At 42.4% G+C, this 19,702-nt stretch overlaps 1 protein-coding gene across 1 annotated transcript in view; it reads right to left on the bottom strand.

The window, feature by feature from the left end:
* Positions 1 to 6,760: 6,760 nt before the first annotated feature.
* The window catches only part of LOC306965230 (kinase suppressor of Ras 1-like), a 29,602-nt gene continuing 16,660 nt past the window's right edge, over positions 6,761 to 19,702 (bottom strand). The window contains exons 11-20 of the mRNA XM_079559493.1: positions 18,564 to 18,612; positions 18,286 to 18,334; positions 17,972 to 18,208; positions 17,565 to 17,761; positions 11,914 to 12,010; positions 11,704 to 11,837; positions 10,309 to 10,440; positions 9,071 to 9,206; positions 7,813 to 7,946; positions 6,761 to 7,066 (exon numbers count right to left, since the gene is read on the bottom strand). Of these exons, the coding sequence (XP_079415619.1) occupies positions 6,997 to 7,066; positions 7,813 to 7,946; positions 9,071 to 9,206; positions 10,309 to 10,440; positions 11,704 to 11,837; positions 11,914 to 12,010; positions 17,565 to 17,761; positions 17,972 to 18,208; positions 18,286 to 18,334; positions 18,564 to 18,612 (1,235 nt within the window). The 3' untranslated portion in view covers positions 6,761 to 6,996. The remainder of the gene's footprint in view (positions 7,067 to 7,812; positions 7,947 to 9,070; positions 9,207 to 10,308; positions 10,441 to 11,703; positions 11,838 to 11,913; positions 12,011 to 17,564; positions 17,762 to 17,971; positions 18,209 to 18,285; positions 18,335 to 18,563; positions 18,613 to 19,702) is intronic.

Below are 19,702 nucleotides of genomic sequence, written 5' to 3'. Positions count from 1 at the left end.
TCTAATCTGCAACTACAGAAAAGCAGTTATTGGTGCAAAAGGATCAGCAGATATTTAACACAGGGGTTCATTTACTGATTCCACGCTATGTCGACTGTCGAAGGGTTTCCTGCAAAATATCATGATCAATTAATCAATCCATTAATATTTCTATTGATGATGCACGTTGTCCAGGCCCTGAAGAAAGCCCCACACCATGATGCTCCTGTACCAGACTTCACAGTGAGCATATGTTTTTGATGTTGCTCCATTTTCCCTCCACACAAGTTGTGTGTTCCTCCCAAACTATTCAACTTTGGCTTGGAAAAATATATTGTGGACTGATTAACCCAAAGTTGAACAGTTTGGGAGGAACACACGGCGTCATGTCTGGAGCAGGAGCATCATGGTGTGGGGCTGTTTTGTTGCCTCAGGGCCTGGACAACATGATATCATCATAAGAAAAAATAATTTGCAAGTTAATCAAGATATTTTACAGAAAAACCTGAGACATTCACAACAGTGTGGAATAAGTAAGTGAACCCCTGTATTAACCCCTGTACTTCCTTCCTCCCTGTCCTGTGAATGTTTACATGTTATGGCCAATAAAAAAATGATAAAATGTAAATGTTTGGGATTGTTTTACATTTTTGTTTTCACATTCACACTCACTTTTTTACTTTTAATGAAGTAAAAATAATAATGGATCCACTGTGAGCAAATCTCCAAGTGACAAAAGTTTCATGATTAGGAGAGAGCTGGTCGGCACCTTTAGGCTCCCTGAAGGTGTGAAAATGACCTCTGAAATGGAAGAATCCTGCTTTCCCTAAACAAAATCATCTTCATTCATGACTACGCACCATACTGTAAAGAATACCTCTGCATCACTGGCTGCTATGGGCATAAAAGAAAGGAGAGGAACTCATGATGTGGACCCCCTCCTCCCCTGACCTCAACCCTATTGAGAACCTTTGGAGCCTTAAGCAAAAGATCTATGAGGGTGGGAGGCAGTTCACATCCAAACAGCAGCTCTGATCATTCAGATGATCCTTTAACAGTTAAAGACTTGAAAATGATGCTGACTGTCATTTGAGTTTACAATTTAGAAATTCTGAGAAAAATATCATTTGAATAATAATTTGGAACAAACTATAGACCAGGGGTAGGAAAGTTTGTGTCATGGAGGGCCGATTTTCTTCAATGCCAAAACACCAAGGGCCGAAACTCACTATTGTAGCCCAAAGTAAAGCACCTTTTTCTACAAATATAAGTTTTGCACATAATATATGACCTAGTGGGGTGTTTTGCTGGGAAATGTGAAAATATTTACAGTATTTTACACATTTTAGAGTCCTTTTCACATATTTGGTCTCGGATTTATGAATAATGTTTCTTCAAAATTCTCTTGGGGGCCAAAGGTTTTATGCTGAAGGGCCAAATTTGGCCCCCGGGCCTGACGTTGTCTACCCCTGCTATAGACCATATATCAAAAAGTACATTAAACCTCTGGATCAAAAGCGTTGGTCATATCAAAACTATAACTAAAAAATCTGTATTTCATGATGGTCTTTCCCTGCCCCCCACTCTCTAAACCTGTGAGGGGTCTCCGTCCCACACAGAAGAACAAGCTGCACTATCTGTCAGAGGAGGTCAGTTTTGGAACAAGTATGCCCAACTCACCTCTGGAATTAACAGTAGACGGAGTAAAAATAGCGAGATAGTAGCAGTAATGATAATAATAGTCATAGTAGTTGTAAAAGTTACAGGAGTAGTTGTTTTTGTAATCGTTTATCCATTACAAGAGGATACGTGGAATTTTTCACGACAGACACTCACTGAGGAGAAATTGCAAGTGTGACATTTCCCTAACTCCTGTTTTCTCTGGAAAAACCTGAGTCACAGTCAGCTTTGAATAAGAACCGACTGGAGATAAGTGGAGATAAGACTAACAGGACGGACTTTGGCCCCATTATATTTCCATACAGTTGGTCAAGTTAAACAGACTCTGCTCAGTTGTGTGTCTGACTGAGTTTACGTTGGCAAGACTAAACCTTCCAGTTCCATAAAATTAGTAGCCGCAGTAGCAGTACTGTTAGTAGTTACTCTTCCTGAAGCTCACACCTGTGAAAAGACCCAGGCAAGTGGGATTGGACCACAGGTGGCCAGGCTTTTTAGCTCACGGATACAAAAGGGTAGAGTCTGAAAAACAGTCATCAGGAATAGTAATAATAGGTAGTACTAATAATAATAATAATAAAAATAATGCCTTTAATTTGTAAAGCACTTTACATGGAAATCTCAAAGTGCTACAACACAAGTAAAAACTGACAATAAATAAAGGACACAAAAGTTGAAGTTAAAATGTTAATAAGGGAACAGAAAAGTCTTGAGTCCTCTTCTGAAAGTCTCCAGAGACTGTGGGGCCCTCAGGTGTGGTGGTCGGGCGTTCCACAGTTTAGGAGCAGCCGCCTGGAACGCTCTGTCACCCATTGTCCGGAGTTTTGTTCTGGGGACGGAGAGAAGGACCTGAGTGTTCTGGTTGTGGACGGAGGGGTGAGGAGTTCAGTGAGAGAGTCCGGGGCGTGTCCATGGATGCATTGATAGGTGAGGTGGCAGATTTTGTATTTGATGCGCTGACCGATCGGGAGCCAGTGGAGGTCACGGAGGGCTGGGGCGATGTGCTGGTGCTTAGGCGTCCTCGTCAGGATCCCGGCCGCTAGAATAGAATTTGTATTAGTAGTAAAGGATTGCTTGAATAGCTAAGATACATCTAGGAGTCGCAGTCGTAGTCATAGTTTGTGTGTAGCAGTAGCGGCGTAGCAGTTGGCAGTAGGAGTTCTCAGAAGTAGTTGTAGTTTGTACACTGCAAAAAGTGGATTCTAAGCAAGTAAAAACTGTCTGACTTTAAGAAATAAGTTCTTATTTTTCCCCGAAAAAGTAATAATGTTTTGCCGAGCAAAGTTTTCTTGAGAAAAAAAATCTTATTTTAGGAAATAAAATCTAGCCATTTCTTCTTCAGACATATTTGCTAAAAACATGCAATTTTTTCTTGTAACAAGAAAGAAAAAACTTTTTGAATCTTCTTCAGCTTTAGACAAAGAATATTTGTTCTTATTTTAAGAAAAACTAAGATCACAACAACTCTTAATGTAAGAGCTGATTCTCACAGAGAGATAATACATTCCATTCTTTAAAGTGGGCGGCTCGGTGGCACAGCGGTTAGAGCCTCAGCTTCACAGCTTGAAGGTCCCGGGTTCGGTTCCCACCAGGACGGGGCCTTTCTGTGTGGAGCATGTTCTCCCCGGGTCTGCGTATGTTTCCCCTACCCCTAAAAACATGTACAATAGGTGAATCCTCCGGCCAGGTGATCCTGACCATCAGCCTGGCTCCACATCATGGAGATGGTATTTATTAAGAACATTTTGCTCAAAAATGGGTATAATTTAGAACATTTTACTTAAATCAAGCAACATTTAAGTAAAATATCCCACAATTTTTTTCATGTTTTCCTTAAATTATTCCATTTTCTGAGGACATTTTGTTTAATTCTAGCTATTTATTTGCTTAAATTTAGTGTTTCTTTCTTGTTTTATGATGAGAAAAATATTCTAGAAATAAGAATTCTTAGCAAGAAAAAAATGCTGACCCCATTGGCAGAATTTTTCCTGCATTTTGTCCTAACTGTTAGTGGGAGTGGAAGGTAAACCTGGGACCATTTACCATGTTTCTGCCAGTCAGGCCCTGCAGTAGTTGCTCATCCCCACCGGGAAATGCAATGCAGCGGTAGCACCAGTTGGATACATTTTGGTAGCTCCTCCCTTTTCCGTTACCAGAGTGACAGCTTTACTTCCTCTGTGGGCTTAGAAGGAGTGGATGAATGACCGATCACATGTTTGTGAATCACTGTGGGTCAGGGGTGGCACTTTTGAAACGAGGTCAAAGAAAGTCAAGGGTTTAGATAAGGACAATGAACAATGAGCAACAGGCCTAGTCACGAGTTGAATAACTGCAACAGAAGAGGAACAGGCGTTTTTTTTTACACTTCTTCAAATGGGTTCCTGTGTAAACGTTGACTCTACCTCCTCCCGGATGATTCTATCTGCCAGTTAAGCCACGCCTTCCACATGTCTTTGACCACCGAATGTGCATCAACCGAATCAAACCAGTAGATAAACATTAACACATCGTTCATTCCATCATCTCACTATTTCTATGTTGATCTTTGTCAAGAAGCCAAGCTGACGTCATGCACTGTCTGAGAACTGATCACTAAGAGGAACAAGTTTTGCGTAAAACTATTCGAGCTTCCATTTTTTTTTACTCTTTAAATTGTTATGCAAATAATACAATGTATCCCTTTAGTGTATCTGCCAGCTTCCTTGGCAGATCGCGGGCCACACATGAGGCGATAAATATAGGCCCGCATGTTTTAACCCCTTAACTCCCACCTGAACCGAGCACATTTTCTCCAGTTTGGCTTTACCCCAGTCCAAAAGCTTCTGGAAAAAAAGCTGTGAAAATAGCAACAAAACTGAGATGAAAACAATGATGGAAATGTGACAGAAAAGTGAGAAAACATTGACAAAAAAGTGATGAAAAATTGATGAAAAAGTGGCAAAAATGTCACAAAAATGTCACAAGAAATTGACAAAAAATTGACCAAAAAAATGACAAAAATGTGTCATTTTGTTGTCGCCCATTTTTGTGTGTGTTTTTGTCAATCTTTTGATGCTTTTTTTTTCAAGAAGCTTTGTAGATTTGGGAAAGGTTGAACTGGAGAAAATGTGTTAAGTACTGTAAAAATGTGAGAAATACTGTGAGAAATACTGACCTAACACCAAATTAGGTCATGTATTATGCACAGCACTGGCACTTGTAAGCTTTACTTTTGGCTACAATTGTCAGGTTCAGCCCTTGGTCTTTTTACAATGAAGAAAATGGGCTCTCGGCCGAGCAAACTTGCCTCCCCCTGGGCTGGAGACTTCCTTTTTTTTTACATACTCAGAAATGTATGCTCTACAAGTCAGGGGCCGGATGATTGGAAACTTTGACATGTCTGCTTTAGTGCAAAGTAGTAAGAAAGAAGAAGAAGAAGAAGAAGAAGAAGTAAGAAAAGGCTGTAAAAACGGTTTAAACATGAGAATCCTTTCTGGGAGCAGTGTCGGCACACACGGCCAGGAGGCTCCAGGGCCTGAGATCTCCATGAGTCCCAGCTGGAGAACAGGAGAAGTTAGCAGTCGATAGGTCCAGACACTGCAAAAAGTGGATTCTAAGCAAGTAAAAAATGTCTTACTTTAAGAAATAAGTGCTTATTTTTTCCCTAAAAAGTAATAATGTCTTGTCTTGCAAAGTTTTCTTAAGAAAAAAAATATTATTTTAGGAAATAAAATCGAGCCATTTCTTGTTCAGATATATTTGCTAAAAAACATGCTAAATAAACATGCTAAACATGCTAAGAGTGGAGTGGAGTTTGCATGTTCTCCCCGTGTCTGTGTACATTTCCCCTACAACTAAAAACATGTACAATAGATGATTCCTCCAGCCAGGTGATTCTGACCATCAGCCTGGCTTCTCATTATAGAGGTGGGTCCCCGGGCGAGGGCAATATGTTCCTTAAATATTAGTATTTATTAAGAACATTTTGCTCAAAAATAGGTATAATTCAGAACATTTTATTCAAATCAAGCAACATTTAAGTAAATACCCACAATTTTTCACTAAATAAGAATGTTTTCCCTAAAATTCTTCCATTTTCTGAGGACATTTTGCTTAATTTTAGCTATTTATTTGCTTAAATTTAGTGTTTCTTTCTTGTTTTTTTGATAAGAAAAATATTCTAGAAATAAGAATTCTTAGCAGGAAAAAAATGCTGACCCCATTGGCAGAATTTCTTATTTTAATATTTTTTCCCTTGTTTTTAGTAGGGGACTTTTTGCAGTGTAGAAAACGGTTTCATGTCAGTGACCACAACACACAGGGGTGAGTCAAAGGAGCGTAGTTTTATTCCTATTAAAACCACAAACACGTTATGTACAAAAACGCTATACACTTGAACCCGTCACATTTCAAAGTAGAAAATCCCACCAGTTCGCTCACAGTTTGTGCACAGATATCACAAAGTACCTCGGAAAATACTCTGCTCAGATCAACCACTTTGTTTTAAATAGAAGTTTGCTTATCTGGTGCGCTGTATATACAAATACCTTTGTTTTATTCACACGTCAGTAGACACTGAATCCAGTCAGTGCGGGTTAGACTCCAAAAGAGGAAGAGAAAGGAGAGAGGACATGCGTGTCAGGTAATGGCAGATGTGAAAACAAATGTTCACTCAGTCGTGGAGATGAGTTTGCACAGAAAGTAGATCGCTCACGGAAAACTGCTTTCAGTTTGGCAAAAGAACCAACTGGCAAAGATTCACACAGTTTTGTAGGATTGCGCAATAGTTGTTGAGAAGAAAAGGAACATTTAAAAAGCGCCGGTAAGTTGAGTCCTTGAGCAAGACACTTCAGCAGTACAAGCTCATGTATTTGAGTGTGTGTTACTTTGATCCTATCTTTAAAATCTATATACATTTATTTTCTACTTTTTGTGGTGTGTTCCGTGTGTTGGAAACATAAATGACGTGACACAGTGACAAGCTGAGGGCATTTCAAGGACTCGAAGAAATCGGAGCAGTAAAAGTTCAAAATCACACAGTAAAACTCCCGCACAGCCTCTCCGGTGCACGGCCTTCAGGGAGGAGTTTGTGGAGTCTACGGGCTAATGCAAACCAGATCCAAAATGGTATTTTATTACACGACCAACTGGGTTATCCAACTGTGATTCAAACAGAGAAAGGTGCAATTCTATCAATCCGGTCCGATAGTTCTTGGTAAAACCAGACGTGCCACTAGGACACAAGGGCAAGTGTTTTAATTAAGGGTTTTACTAATATTTGCCCTTTATCCATCTAAGAATTGCGATTTACAAATTCACATTCCAGCAGCAACATGTAAAGTTCTCGGCCAGTGTCTCCTCTCAGCTGTATTTGTAGATGAAGGGACAGTTCATGTGCAAGCCCTGGCAGCACAGGTGATGATCCCACAGCCTTCGGTCAGAGACAAAACCAGGAAGTGACGCAGGGAGTACACCAGGAAGTAGGAAGTCCCAGGACAGAGAGGAGGAGGAGGAGGAGGAGGAGGAGGAGGAGGAGGAGGAGGAGGAGGAGGGAGGGAAGTGGCAGAGGTAACGTCAGCACAGACCCCAAAAACAGAGAGAGAAGAGAGAGACGTTTCAGAGAAATGTGCAGGAAACATGGATGAAAAACAGCTTCAAATGAAGAGGAAGCAGCTTTAATGCCAATGAAGTTGTGGTAATGTCAGCCATAACATTATGACAAGTGACCCCCGAGATTCAGACTTTGAGTATTAAGTTTATTGTTTAGTTACAACGAGCGAAACCTGACGAGTAATGTTTCAACCGTAAAACAAAATGCAAACAAAATAAAGCAATTGTTTTGGGTTTTGAATGCTAGAGTGTGTTTGTTTGTCACCTGTTTGATGATCAATGGCTGTGCTGACCAATCACAGTCCAGTGTTAACCCTCAAAGACGGGGTGGTCATAATGTTATGGCTGACATATGTTCACTTCTAAAACCTAAAAAAGATGCCTCACATTAAAAAGGTGTTCCCTCAGCAGGACAATGGTCAGAAATATTCATATTTACAACATTTTGGAGTCCATTGAGTCCCATGCTTCTCTCGCATGTCCTCCCTTATAAAAACTTGAGCGTAAGGGTTGTTGTTTTTTTTTTTTTTTTAATGGAAGTAACCCATAAAACTCTACGTCACATACTCTTGTGCCTTCCAGAAGTGTCCGGGGTGGGAGAGTCGCCGGTTCAGTTTGGGCAGTTTCTCCAACATGTCGCTGAGCTGAGTGAAAGAGGGGCGGTCGTCTGCTTCGAAGGACCAGCAGGCCGACAGGATCTCCTACAGAGAGGGGTCAAAGTCAGGACGAACATCTTAAAGCTGGGGCAACGGTGAACCGGGATACTTTTCTTTTGCCACTATAGTTATTGTAAGATCAGCGATTATTTTTTGATCACTAGCACAGTTGTAATTGTCTAAATCGGTGCATTATATTGTATTCCCATGACAGTATAATGGGCCTACTATTTCAAAATGTACAATCCAGTATAGGTGCTGATCATCATGACTATTTGTATGTATAGGACATAGGACACAGGATATAGATGTGTGCTAAATGTCTAAATTGAGCAGGGGCGGACTGGGACTGAAAAACAGTCCTGGACTCTGACCAGCCTGGCCCAAATTAGCATAATTGTGACTTCCACAAATACATATTTTAACCTTTTACCACCCGCCTTAACATTAACGAGTGCATTTTCCCCAGTTCGGCTTTTTATTATTATTATTTTTATTTGAATAATCTACAAAAAGAACAGGAAAGGCGATCGTAGAAACAGAAGCAAAATCATTAATATAAATAATAAATAATAATGGTCCCAAAATTGAACCTTGTGGCACACCATACTCCGCGGAATTCCTTTTAGATTCATGTTTTTTTATACTGGGCTTTACCCAAATCTAAAAGCTTCACGACTGGAGAGCAACAATGTAACGCCTCATTTGAAAGCTAAGACCTACAAAAGTGATTTTGTGTTTTTCTCATGTTTTCATTCTCTTTTTCTGGCTATGCTGATGCTTTTCTTTTAGCTTTTAGATTTGGGTAAAGCTCGGTTGAGGCAGGACTGGTGGCCCTCGAGCCAGTGGCCCTTCTGTGCTCTTCCAGAATGGACATATGGCCAGTCCCGCCCCTGAAATTGAGTCAAAAATGTTCGAGCTGGATCAGTCTCAGACCAAAGGGATCCAGATTTGTGAGTAAAGTTTTGAAATGCACAAAATATGGATTTAAGGCAGAATTGGATTTACAAATATGGATTTCAATCTGTTTTGATATGCCCACTTTCGGATCAGATATGGGAATAATCCAAGAAATCCTGATGATTAAGTTTCAAATAACGGGCCCCAGAAACCTGTGCAGTCTTTTCTTGATAGTAAAGCTCACAGGGGTAAAGTGCCAGTGTTCTCACCGTGACCTCCTTGCCCAGATGCGCCTGCCCCAGCTCTCGTCGGATTCCCTCCCCAGAGCCGAACAGCCACAGCCGGGCCTCCGTCGGCTGCTGCTCCAGGGGCCACAGACCGGTCTGGAGCTCATACCAGATCGTACTGAACACAAGAGAGAGGACAGTAGGAACACTTTTTTTAGTCTGGCAGTCTTTTGGCAGTCTTTTAAGTAAAGTAAATATATAAATACAGCACAAACCGGATCTAAATGACAACCTAAAGTTAAGTAAGACGACTCCAGGCCTAAAATAAAGGGTCAGTAAGCAGAGGTGGGAGTTGCAATTTTTGGGACTTGAGACTTACTTGACCAAAACTCTAGAAAGACTTAACTTGGACTTGAGGCCAATGACTCTCCGTGACTTTCTGTGACTTTATAGCTATTATTTATTTGAGGGTAATTGTTCAAATATCAGGATTCATTGCATAAAAGTAGTGCATCTATATGGTAATTAGCGACTTGCTTTTTTCGGTGCACGTCTGATCAATACATTAAAGAGCATTAAGAGCTGGATTAATAACAGAAGTCTTGAGGGTTTTTTGGAGTTTAAAGGCGTTCTCACGAAAGTTACCGCAGGCACACAGAGTCCAGTGACAGCGGGACTGAAGGCTGCAAGGAATCTACTTTGAGCAGGGGCGAATCCGAGTATACAGGGGCTGGGGCGTTACAGGGGAACCACTGACAGAAAAACTGCCAGAAATAAAAAATATTATTTTATATTTATCTTTCATGCTGCAGGGGAAAGCAACTCGTGTTTATAAGACTCTGTTTCCATTTTCTTAAGTAGTCCCCCCGGGCCCCCTCCTTAAAATGCTGTCCCAGTAATTTTGTTCATACTCGAGCGTTTAAAATATATGCATTTTAAATTTTATGGCGACTTAAATATTAATTAGACTTTAAATCCAAATCCATTACATTTTTAAAAGTTAGATTTTTGCCTAAATTATCAAAATCATGAGAAAGCACTTAATATTTTCAGTATATTGAACACATTTTCATGACTTGAGGTGACTAAAGAAAGACTTGACTTGACTTTGACAAAAGCTATGACTCGACTTGACCCCATGACCAAATGACTTGGACTTGCTTGGGACCTGGACCTTCACGACTTGGACTTGACTCGAGACTTGCATATAGTGACTTACTCCCACCTCTGTCAGAAGTAAGGATAGGCTGATGATACGAGTATGATAGGAATATTTTTACCCAAAAGCATAAACATCTGCAGCTTTAGAAAAAGGCAGCTGGTCTTCACCCTCCTCTGGGTTCATCTTCCTCACGATCTCAGACGCCAAGTAAAAGATCCAGCCATGAGGTATCCGCAGCACACTCTTCCTCCTAAAAGAAAAATACAACATATCACAGTGTTTAATATTCATAATCCGTTTCTGAACTGGCGAGTTTATGAGGCTGAGGTAGATATGAGGTCATTTAAAACAAGGTTAAGCAGCATTTTAATTTAGCCTCATATTCTGAGTCGACAGTGGCTCAGATGTTTGGGGAGACACTGGTTTAGGAATAGTGTGTGAAAATGAATGGGTGAGTGGTTCATTAATGTAAAGCACTTTGAGAACATAATGTAATCCCATTCCAATGCCAAAAGCCCAAAGCAACAAATCTATGCATTTATTGTTATGTTTTCTAACCCTGATAGAGGAATGAGGAGAAATTATGCTTTTAAGGAAGATACGTTTTAGTAAAAGGTAAAAGATGAAAGATGAAAAATCAACTTTTTCAAGCTTTACATCATGTTTTTATGTCATTCCCTCATTAAAAACATGCCTGAAGTGTTGCCTTGGCACATTCACGTATTTCTGAGTAATCTGTAAAAACTCTGATGGCGGCCATTTTAGGGATAGGTTTGCCTGAGTCCTCCTAGGAACGCCCCCACCTCCTGGAGACGCCTCCGAGCTTTCGTCACCAGCTGAGTGACCAACCACTGCTCCTCAGCAGAACCCCCTCCCCACTGATGCCACAGACAGCGTGTGGAGGGGGCGTGTCGGAAAGGGTCAGAGGTTCTTAAAGAGACAGAGGCCTATTTCAAGACATTCACTACAGCCATTTTGAGAGAGCAATTTTATACTGCATTTACAGACCAACAGAAGGTTTCGGCATCATTGTAGTGTGATATAGACTGGTGCTATGTGATTGAAAAAAGCATAATACCCCCTCTTTACGTTTTCTAACCCTGATAGAGGAATGAGAAGAAACTGGGCTTTTAAGGAAGAACATTTGATACAACAGACTACTTTTCATAAGCTTATACAGTGAAAAAAAAAAAAAACACATTCAAGCAAGGCTATTGTCTTCCTCCTTGAATCCCATTAATGCTTTTAATGACTCTTCAGGCACAAATCACTTAATGACTTCCCGCCAAAACCCTGTAGTATAGATGAAAGGATCAGTCTAAAAGAAGCTAAAACAATAGCAAGTAGCATTCAAAGTGGTTGACGTTTTGAGTGTAGACAGTTTGAGTGCTGACACAATCTGTGAAATGACTCAAATGTGCAAAAAAAAAAAAAGTGACAGGAACATGAGAGCATGGATAAAAAGTGAGGTTTTGAAGTGTGACCTTTCTAAACCCACAGACGGGTGCTTTACCTGCCCTCCTGCACCACCCCGGACATCCCGAACAGGCCGAAGTCTGTGATCACCACTTTGTTCGTGTCGTAGAAAATATTTTTGGATTTGAGGTCTTTGTGGATGATGCCTTTAGCGTGAAGGTAGCTCATGCCCTGGGGGGGATAAAAGTTAGAAATATTATTAACGACTTCTGACACATTTGTCTGGATCAAATGAGCGAATCCTCACATTGACGATGTCTTGTGCGATCTGCCGGGTTTTGTTGTTGTCCAGCAGAGAGGCTCTTTCTCTCACCACAGAGTACAGAGTCACGCCCCGACAGAAGCTGCAAGTAAACCACAGGGTTCAATAGCGAGGCAGGGAGATCATTTATTGTCCTCATCAGGAAATACCTTTAAGTGAGTGAAAACGTACACAGAGACAACATTCTTCACATTGTCTCATGCAGATGTCTACAGTTTATAAGCAGAAGTTTAGTAACGTTCAGTGTGTCTACTTGTTACTAGTGTAACTTTCAAGGTTTCTGATGATGGCCTGCAGATTGTAGCAGAACCAGAAAAGGTAAAATAATTCAACAAATCCTAATGACTAAGTGAACCATGGGAGTTGAATATGCTAATTGATTATAGAATCCTTCTGCTCAGAAGTCAAACATCGGTGTGATAGTCTGTGAGAATAAAAACTGAGGAAAGAGACCACAGATATAATATAATAAAGATGGGCGGGTCCCATTCAGCCTCATTCATTTTAAAGGTTACTGAGTCGGTTGTGAAACTTACTGACCGCTCTGTCTCCTCCTACGCAGCCTGTTCCTTTAAAGGGCAAAAGCCACTGAAAATGTTTCCAATTTCCGGGCTGATGAACAAAAACCAGTGTGGTTAAAAATATTTCACCTACCCCAGCGTTGTCACATGGGTCATAGCCATTTTTAGAAAAAGAAAAACTCTTTTGAGCCAGTCCCATTAGAATCAATGCTCCCAATTGTCTGTTGGAGTCAACGCTGGCCACCAGGGGGTGGTATTACAGCAATGTCTGCTCCCCACCATAAGGACCATAGAGAAGCGGGAGAGAGACAGACTGATTGCAAAAGTAAACAATGAAGTCCCGCCCCCTCCCCTCTAATTGGACCTAACAGGCCTGTTCACAGGAAAGCTCGTCTCATTGGTCAAAGTGATGGCACCGGAGATACTGATTACTTTATCAGCAAAGGGAGGGACTTTAGAAAATATATAATTATGCCATTTTACTTATGTTACGTCAAAAGGCAGGCCCAGGCGGCAAATCACGCAGTATATTAAATTTGAATTTAAACTTACAGACTATCACTTTAAATACAGTACTACATAACCTGTCTCCAGGGGGTCTTAATATTCCAAAGCCTGATAACCCTGTAGTGCCGTCCCAAGCTTTTTTACCTTTTTTAGTACCCCCTACTACCTCGAGAATGCTGCCAATTCTATAGAAAGTGAAGTCAGATTATCAGCATCAAAATGAATCAACTCCAAGTGGTCCCACTTATATATAACATATATTTTAAAGTAGTTGTTTTTTCTCAGGGTGATAATATACAGTATTAACATCAGGCATCTAATTCCTTGCCTGGTTTATTTAATTTTGAATCACAGAAAACAAGTCAAAGTTAGAATGTTTGTTTTCTCATTAATTTATTGATCTGTTTGTTTGTTTATTTTGGCCAGGACAGTGCACGTTTATGGGACTCATGCATGTAAACACGCCACGCCGGATAATTTCCACCCATTGTTCCACATTTGCACTAAACCTACTATGACATAGGGAGAACATGCAAACTCTACACAAAAAGGTCCCACCCGAGATCAAACCCAAGACTTTCTTGCTGTGAAGCACCATCAAAAATCCCCTTTCTTGTAACATATAGCAACTCAATAAAACTATTAATTTAAACATGTGACAATTTGTGCTTTTTCCCCCCTTTTTTTTTTCATAAAAGGCTTTATTTTTATTTCTGAAAAGGTGTTGACTGACTGGGTGCTTGCATGGAAAAATGCTAACTTTAAATGTCTGTAATCAGGCAAAAGTTTTACAACTCAAAATCTTGCATCGTGTGCTTATCTCCCCTTCCCAACGTCAGACATTTAATTCAGACCTTTCTCCGCTATGCCTAAAATGTAAAACCGAAGTGGCTAGTCTTACTCATTACCACTGGTCCTGCTGAACAGTACAGTATGTTTGGCATATTGTAAAATGTGAATTCAGTAAAATATTCTCAATTTCTGCTACTAGAGAGTGCAATCCATAGATCATGTTGCTCGGAGTAACAGATGTCACTATCACGGGGAAGTATGAGAGGCAACTTCACAGGATGCTTACATTCTGCACAAGGATTATCTAACCAGCAAAGTGCACTGTCGAGACAAAATAGAATAGATTAGAATAGAATAGAGAAATTCATCTTTAGCTCACAGATGCACACACACACACACACACACAAAAACACAAGACTAGGGACAATACAAACATTCCCAGTAGAAAAAAAAATACATAGAAAAATTAAACAGAAAAAGCATTACAGAACAGCTCAGTCCAATTCTGTGGCAATTATTATTTCAGATTTTTAGCCAGCGGAACTATATCTGTATATTGTATAGAGTTCAGATGGGTGAGCGGAGTCAGAGGCAATAGCTCGAGCTTTGGTCAGTGTCTTGTCCTATGTGAGACCCTTTTATTGGTATGGGCGCATCATCTATACTTCACAGAGGCATAATATGAACTCATATGGCATTGTGATTGCGTGATTCTGACTGACTCTGAGCTTTCCACTTGTCTTTGAATTGAGCCAGAATGTTCTGTTCTGTTTTTTGTTTTGATTTTGATTTTTTTTTATGCCTTACATTAACGAAAATCCAATAAATATATATGGAAAAAAAAGAAAGAAAGAAAAGAAAAGGTGTTGGCTGGAGTTGGTTTAGCGTCGGTGCCATCTGTTGAGTGGCTTCGACTTTGGCACCTCAACTTTTCTGTTTGAGTTTTTGTCCGAGTTCACAGGTGTGTCCAGAGCAGTCTTTGTAAAGACTTTCTCACTGTCAGTTTCATGGATTTTACGGGCGGTTTCTTCTGCTTGAACTCTCCCCATGCTCTTTCTGGTGGTGGTGGTGTTGGCTGGTGGATTCGAGCGACAGGTCTCTTGGTTAACGGTCTTTGAGCCCTGTCCGTTGAGATGGGGTGTCGGTCTTTTGTCGCCTGAAATTTGGTTCTTAATCCATGCCCTCAATTTAGCGATTAGAGTGTTTGCGTCGTCGAGCTGCTTTTGTTTGGCCTTTTGTTCCTTCTCTTGGTTTTTAACCTCTGCTCTCAGCTCCTCATTTTCCCGAACTTTCTTCTCAATGTACTTTTCTTTTGTCTGGAGCAATTCGTTTGCCTGCTTCAGCTGGGCGGACTGGTCTTTGGAACGTTTTTCCTGAGCTTTCAGACTTTTGTCGAGAGTCTCGTTCTTTTTGATCTGCATTTCTAGTTTGTCTGCTAGCTCCTTGCTAGACATTACCTGCTTGTATATATAGTTCTCTTTCTTTTGGAGAAGGGTCGTAGCCTGTTCCAGCTGGAGGGATTTGTTCTCGGTCATTCTTTTCTGCTTGTTTAGAGCTTGTTCAAGTGCTTTATTTTTGAGGACTTCTTTGTCTAGATCTGACCTCACCCGCTGAAGCTCCTCCTGAAGCTCTTGTATCTGTCGCACAGACAATGGTGTCGTCTGGTTTGAGGCCGGATTTGGAGACGCCAGCCGGGTCTCCTCCTCCTCCTCAGCGCCCCCTGGTGTAATGGGGGCCTCAGACGATGGTGTAGTCTGGTTTGAGGCAGGATTTGGAGACGCCAGCCGGGTCTCCTCCTCCTCCTCAGCGCCCCCTGGTGTAATGGGGGCCTCAGACGATGGTGTAGTCTGGTTTGAGGCAGGATTTGGAGACGCCAGCCGGGTCTCCTCCTCCTCCTCAGCGCCCCCTGGTGTAGTGGGGGCCTCAGACGATGGTGTAGTCTCGACTGGGGCAGGATTTGGAGACGCCAGCCGGGTCTCCTCCTCCTCCTCAGCGCCCCCTGGTGTAATGGGGGCCTCAGACGATGGTGTAGTCTCGACTGGGGCAGGATTTGGAGACGCCAGCCGGGTCTCCTCCTCCTCCTCAGCGCCCCCTGGTGTAATGGGGGCCTCAGATGATGGTGTAGTCTGGTTTGAGGCAGGATTTGGAGACGCCAGCCGGGTCTCCTCCTCCTCCTCAGCGCCCCCTGGTGTAATGGGGGCCTCAGACGATGGTGTAGTCTGGTTTGAGGCCGGATTTGGAGACGCCAGCCGGGTCTCCTCCTCCTCCTCAGCGCCCCCTGGTGTAATGGGGGCCTCAGACGATGGTGTAGTCTGGTTTGAGGCCGGATTTGGAGACGCCAGCCGGGTCTCCTCCTCCTCCTCAGCGCCCCCTGGTGTAATGGGGGCCTCAGACGATGGTGTAGTCTGGTTTGAGGCTGGATTTGGAGACGCCAGCCGGGTCTCCTCCTCCTCCTCAGCGCCCCCTGGTGTAGTGGGGGCCTCAGACGATGGTGTAGTCTGGTTTGAGGCAGGATTTGGAGACGCCAGCCGGGTCTCCTCCTCCTCCTCAGCGCCCCCTGGTGTAGTGGGGGCCTCAGACGATGGTGTAGTCTTGACTGGGGCAGGATTTGGAGACGCCAGCCGGGTCTCCTCCTCCTCCTCAGCGCCCTCTGGTATAGTGGGGGCCTCAGACGATGGTGTAGTCTTGACTGGGGCAGGATTTGGAGACGCCAGCCGGGTCTCCTCCTCCTCCTCAGCGCCCTCTGGTATAGTGGGGGCCTCAGACGATGGTATGGTCTGGACCGGGGCATGATTCGGAGACGCCAGCCGGGTCTCCTCCTCATCTACACCCCCTGTTGGTGTTGGGGGGTAGAGTATTGCCTCCAGGTCAAATGCCGGGTCATAGACACGGACATTGTCCTCCTCCGTATACTCATCCCAGGATTTCATTTTGAAAGATTTGCTCAGTACCATTTTGTGTGCGATCAGCTCGACGTGACGATGCAGAATGACAAAGTTTCTGGAAGCGCTAACACAAAACTCTGACATGTGCGTCTATGATGTCATCAATGGAATGTCGGATGGCAAAGTTACCGATTCTGACAGTGTAACCATCGGTTACGTTCACGTTCTAGAATGTGATGTCATTATCTGAGCTAAAGCAGGGGCTAATAGTTCAGGATCGTGATGTCATACCGCTATGCATTTTGGGATTTGCAGCAATAATAAACCAATGGAGATTTTAAAAGGTAAAATAATTGTTTGTTTGTTTTTTAATTCTTTTTTGGTTATTATTACTTTATTTATTTATACGATCTTTTTTTTTTGTCAACCTTTATCTATATTATCTATTATGTATATTAATGGATTTATTCCTTGGCTACCTTTTTTTGTCTTGATGGATTTATTATTATTTTTATTTTTATTTTTATTTTTTTTCTGTCATTGTTAGTTCTGATTGTTTACTACTTTTGGAATTATTTTATGTTGGTATGGGTATGGATGTGCACCTGTGAATGTGTGTGTGTGTGTGTGTGTGTGTATGTGTGTGTGTGGATGTGTGCATGGTATTTGTGTTACTGTTTTCTCTCCTGCCCCCCCAAAAATGCAACCACTTTGATCTTAAAGTGTACAAATGTTTATGCTTTTTTGGGCACCCTGCACCCTTGATTGAGAAACACTGGATTAGCCTCAAAAATGGGATTCTTCCAGTATTAGTTTAGCATTTCATATACCTGTCTACATCCACTAATTACTACTAATCTAATTGCACTAGTCAGAAAAATCCCTATGTCTTTACACAGTTGCATCACTTCTGGATGTGACTGTGATTTACCTGGTGATGATGGCGAGGTGGGGCGGGGCCATGCACGCCCCCATGAACAGGATGACGTTCTCGTGCCTGGTCTGCCTGTAGTTCATCACCTCCTTCTTGAACAGCTTCAGATGCTCCTGGTTGTTCCCGTCCACCTCCAGCAGACGGATGGCCACCTCTCCGTGCCACCGGCCCCTGTGCACCTTTCCCCACCGGCCCTGGCCACAAAGAGGACTCCTTTAAGCTTTTACTCCAATATAGACCGGAGAGCACACTTTTAGGTATACCTGTTTTTAATGCAAACAGACAGTGCAAAATAAGAAATAGAAACAGGATCAGAGTAAATATGGAATTAAATGTTAGCTACAAATCATCTTTCCTATTGGTTGTACACATCTTTGAATATACACATTTCTGAATGTTCATACCTGCCCTATGAGCTCCTCCAGCTGCAGCTGCTCGTAGGGGATGTTCCACTCCTGCAGGTACACGCTGGTCTGACTGGCCTTTCTGTGGATGTTCCCTCCGTATCGACCCTCTCTCAGACAGGAGGGGGGCAGCTCGTCCAGCCCGTCCTCGTCATAGTCCTCGGTCGGCTCCGGACCGCCCCGATCGGAGGCTGACGGTCCAGGCTCGGCCTCCGGGTCCTCCTCTGCCTCCCCCTGCTGGTGAGAAACCACAGCTTCAACCATCTCCTCCTCCACCATGTGCCCAACTGTAATGACGTCAAAACCCCACTGACCTGTCCAGGAGCTTCAGGCTGTGCTTCACCAGCGCTCACTTGACCAATTCTAAAAGACAAAACAAATTTAAGTTCCATATATTGCAATATAGATTTGTCTCTGTTTAGCATTTTGTATTTTCAGACATTTGTGGGGAGGAAAAAGCTTGCTGAATGGCATATGCAGCTTATTATTGACTATTTTTTGTGATCATAAACCCAGAAGTAGCTCAAAAACACATAGGTTAATGCATGTTAGTAAAACAAAAATGGAATAAAGTCAGCACAGGGCCTCTTACCCAGAATTATAGCTGGTGGAGTGTTGAGCTGAGGCTGAATCAGTAAGATCTATTGGACAGAAAGATAAAGAGGTGTTATTTTTTTTTTTTTACATTTATACATTTCCTACTTAAAGAGGACATTTCTTCCTTAATTGAGGCATCAGTGAGAATGATAAATGAATGCAAGCCTTCAGTTTTTTACTATCAGCATGCTGGAAAATCAGCGAGGCCACAGTGAAAATACTTTCAGCACAGAACTGCCCAGAACCGGTGGAATGGATTATGGGATTTAAAAGGTTAAAAGGCTACATTTATGACAAACTACATCAAGGAGAAATAGATGGGAGTGTTTCAGCTGTAGAAGAAGAAACAACCAAAACAGGATTTGTCAGGATTACTCAAAAAACTGCGTGAATGGAGTAAAACACTTCTCTAGGTATGTAGGGAACAATATTACATGATTTAAAAAATATATATATTTGGTTTACTTATTCCCCCTTCTGGAACCGCCACCTTAACGTGGTGGAGGGGTTTGAGTGTCTGAATGATCCTGGGGGCTATATTGTCGGGGGCTTCGTGCCCCTGGTAGGGTCTCCCATGGAAAACAGGTCCCAGGTGACGGGTCAGACAAAGAGCGGTTCAGAAGCCCTTTATGAGAGACCAACAGGCCTGGTTTGAATCGTGAGGCCGTCCTTCACCTGCAGGAAGCGCCATAAGGGGCTGGTGCAATGTGATTTGGGCAACTCCAACAGCCCCCACGACCCGGCAACGGAAAAGTGGAAGAAGATGGATGGATGGATGAGTTTATTTACTATTCTTTTACTGTTATAACCTATTCTATTTTATGGTTTTCTATTATTGAACCAGAAAAGTACCAGTGAGATCCAGTGCATCTTTTAGTCCATATAAAGTTGATATCTGACCTGCCGTGTCTGGAATAGGAACAGGCCATCGTTTTCCCATACTGATATGTTCTTACCTGAGCTTAGACGAGTTGATGCGTACCTGTCTGGTCTTTGTGCCCGTGGAAGAGCGTGGTCGCTTCTAACATCACCCCGTTTGGAGCCATAGGAATATGCTGGGAGAGGCCAAATGCTAACAACATCTTTGGCTGTTGTGCGTGGCTGAGCACGTGCACAAAGACCAGATAGTTACGC

This window comes from Gobius niger (genome assembly GCF_951799975.1).
Source record: "Gobius niger genome assembly, chromosome: 1".
NCBI classification, from domain to species: domain Eukaryota; kingdom Metazoa; phylum Chordata; class Actinopteri; order Gobiiformes; family Gobiidae; genus Gobius; species Gobius niger.
This window is presented reverse-complemented; position numbering and strand designations above follow the sequence as displayed.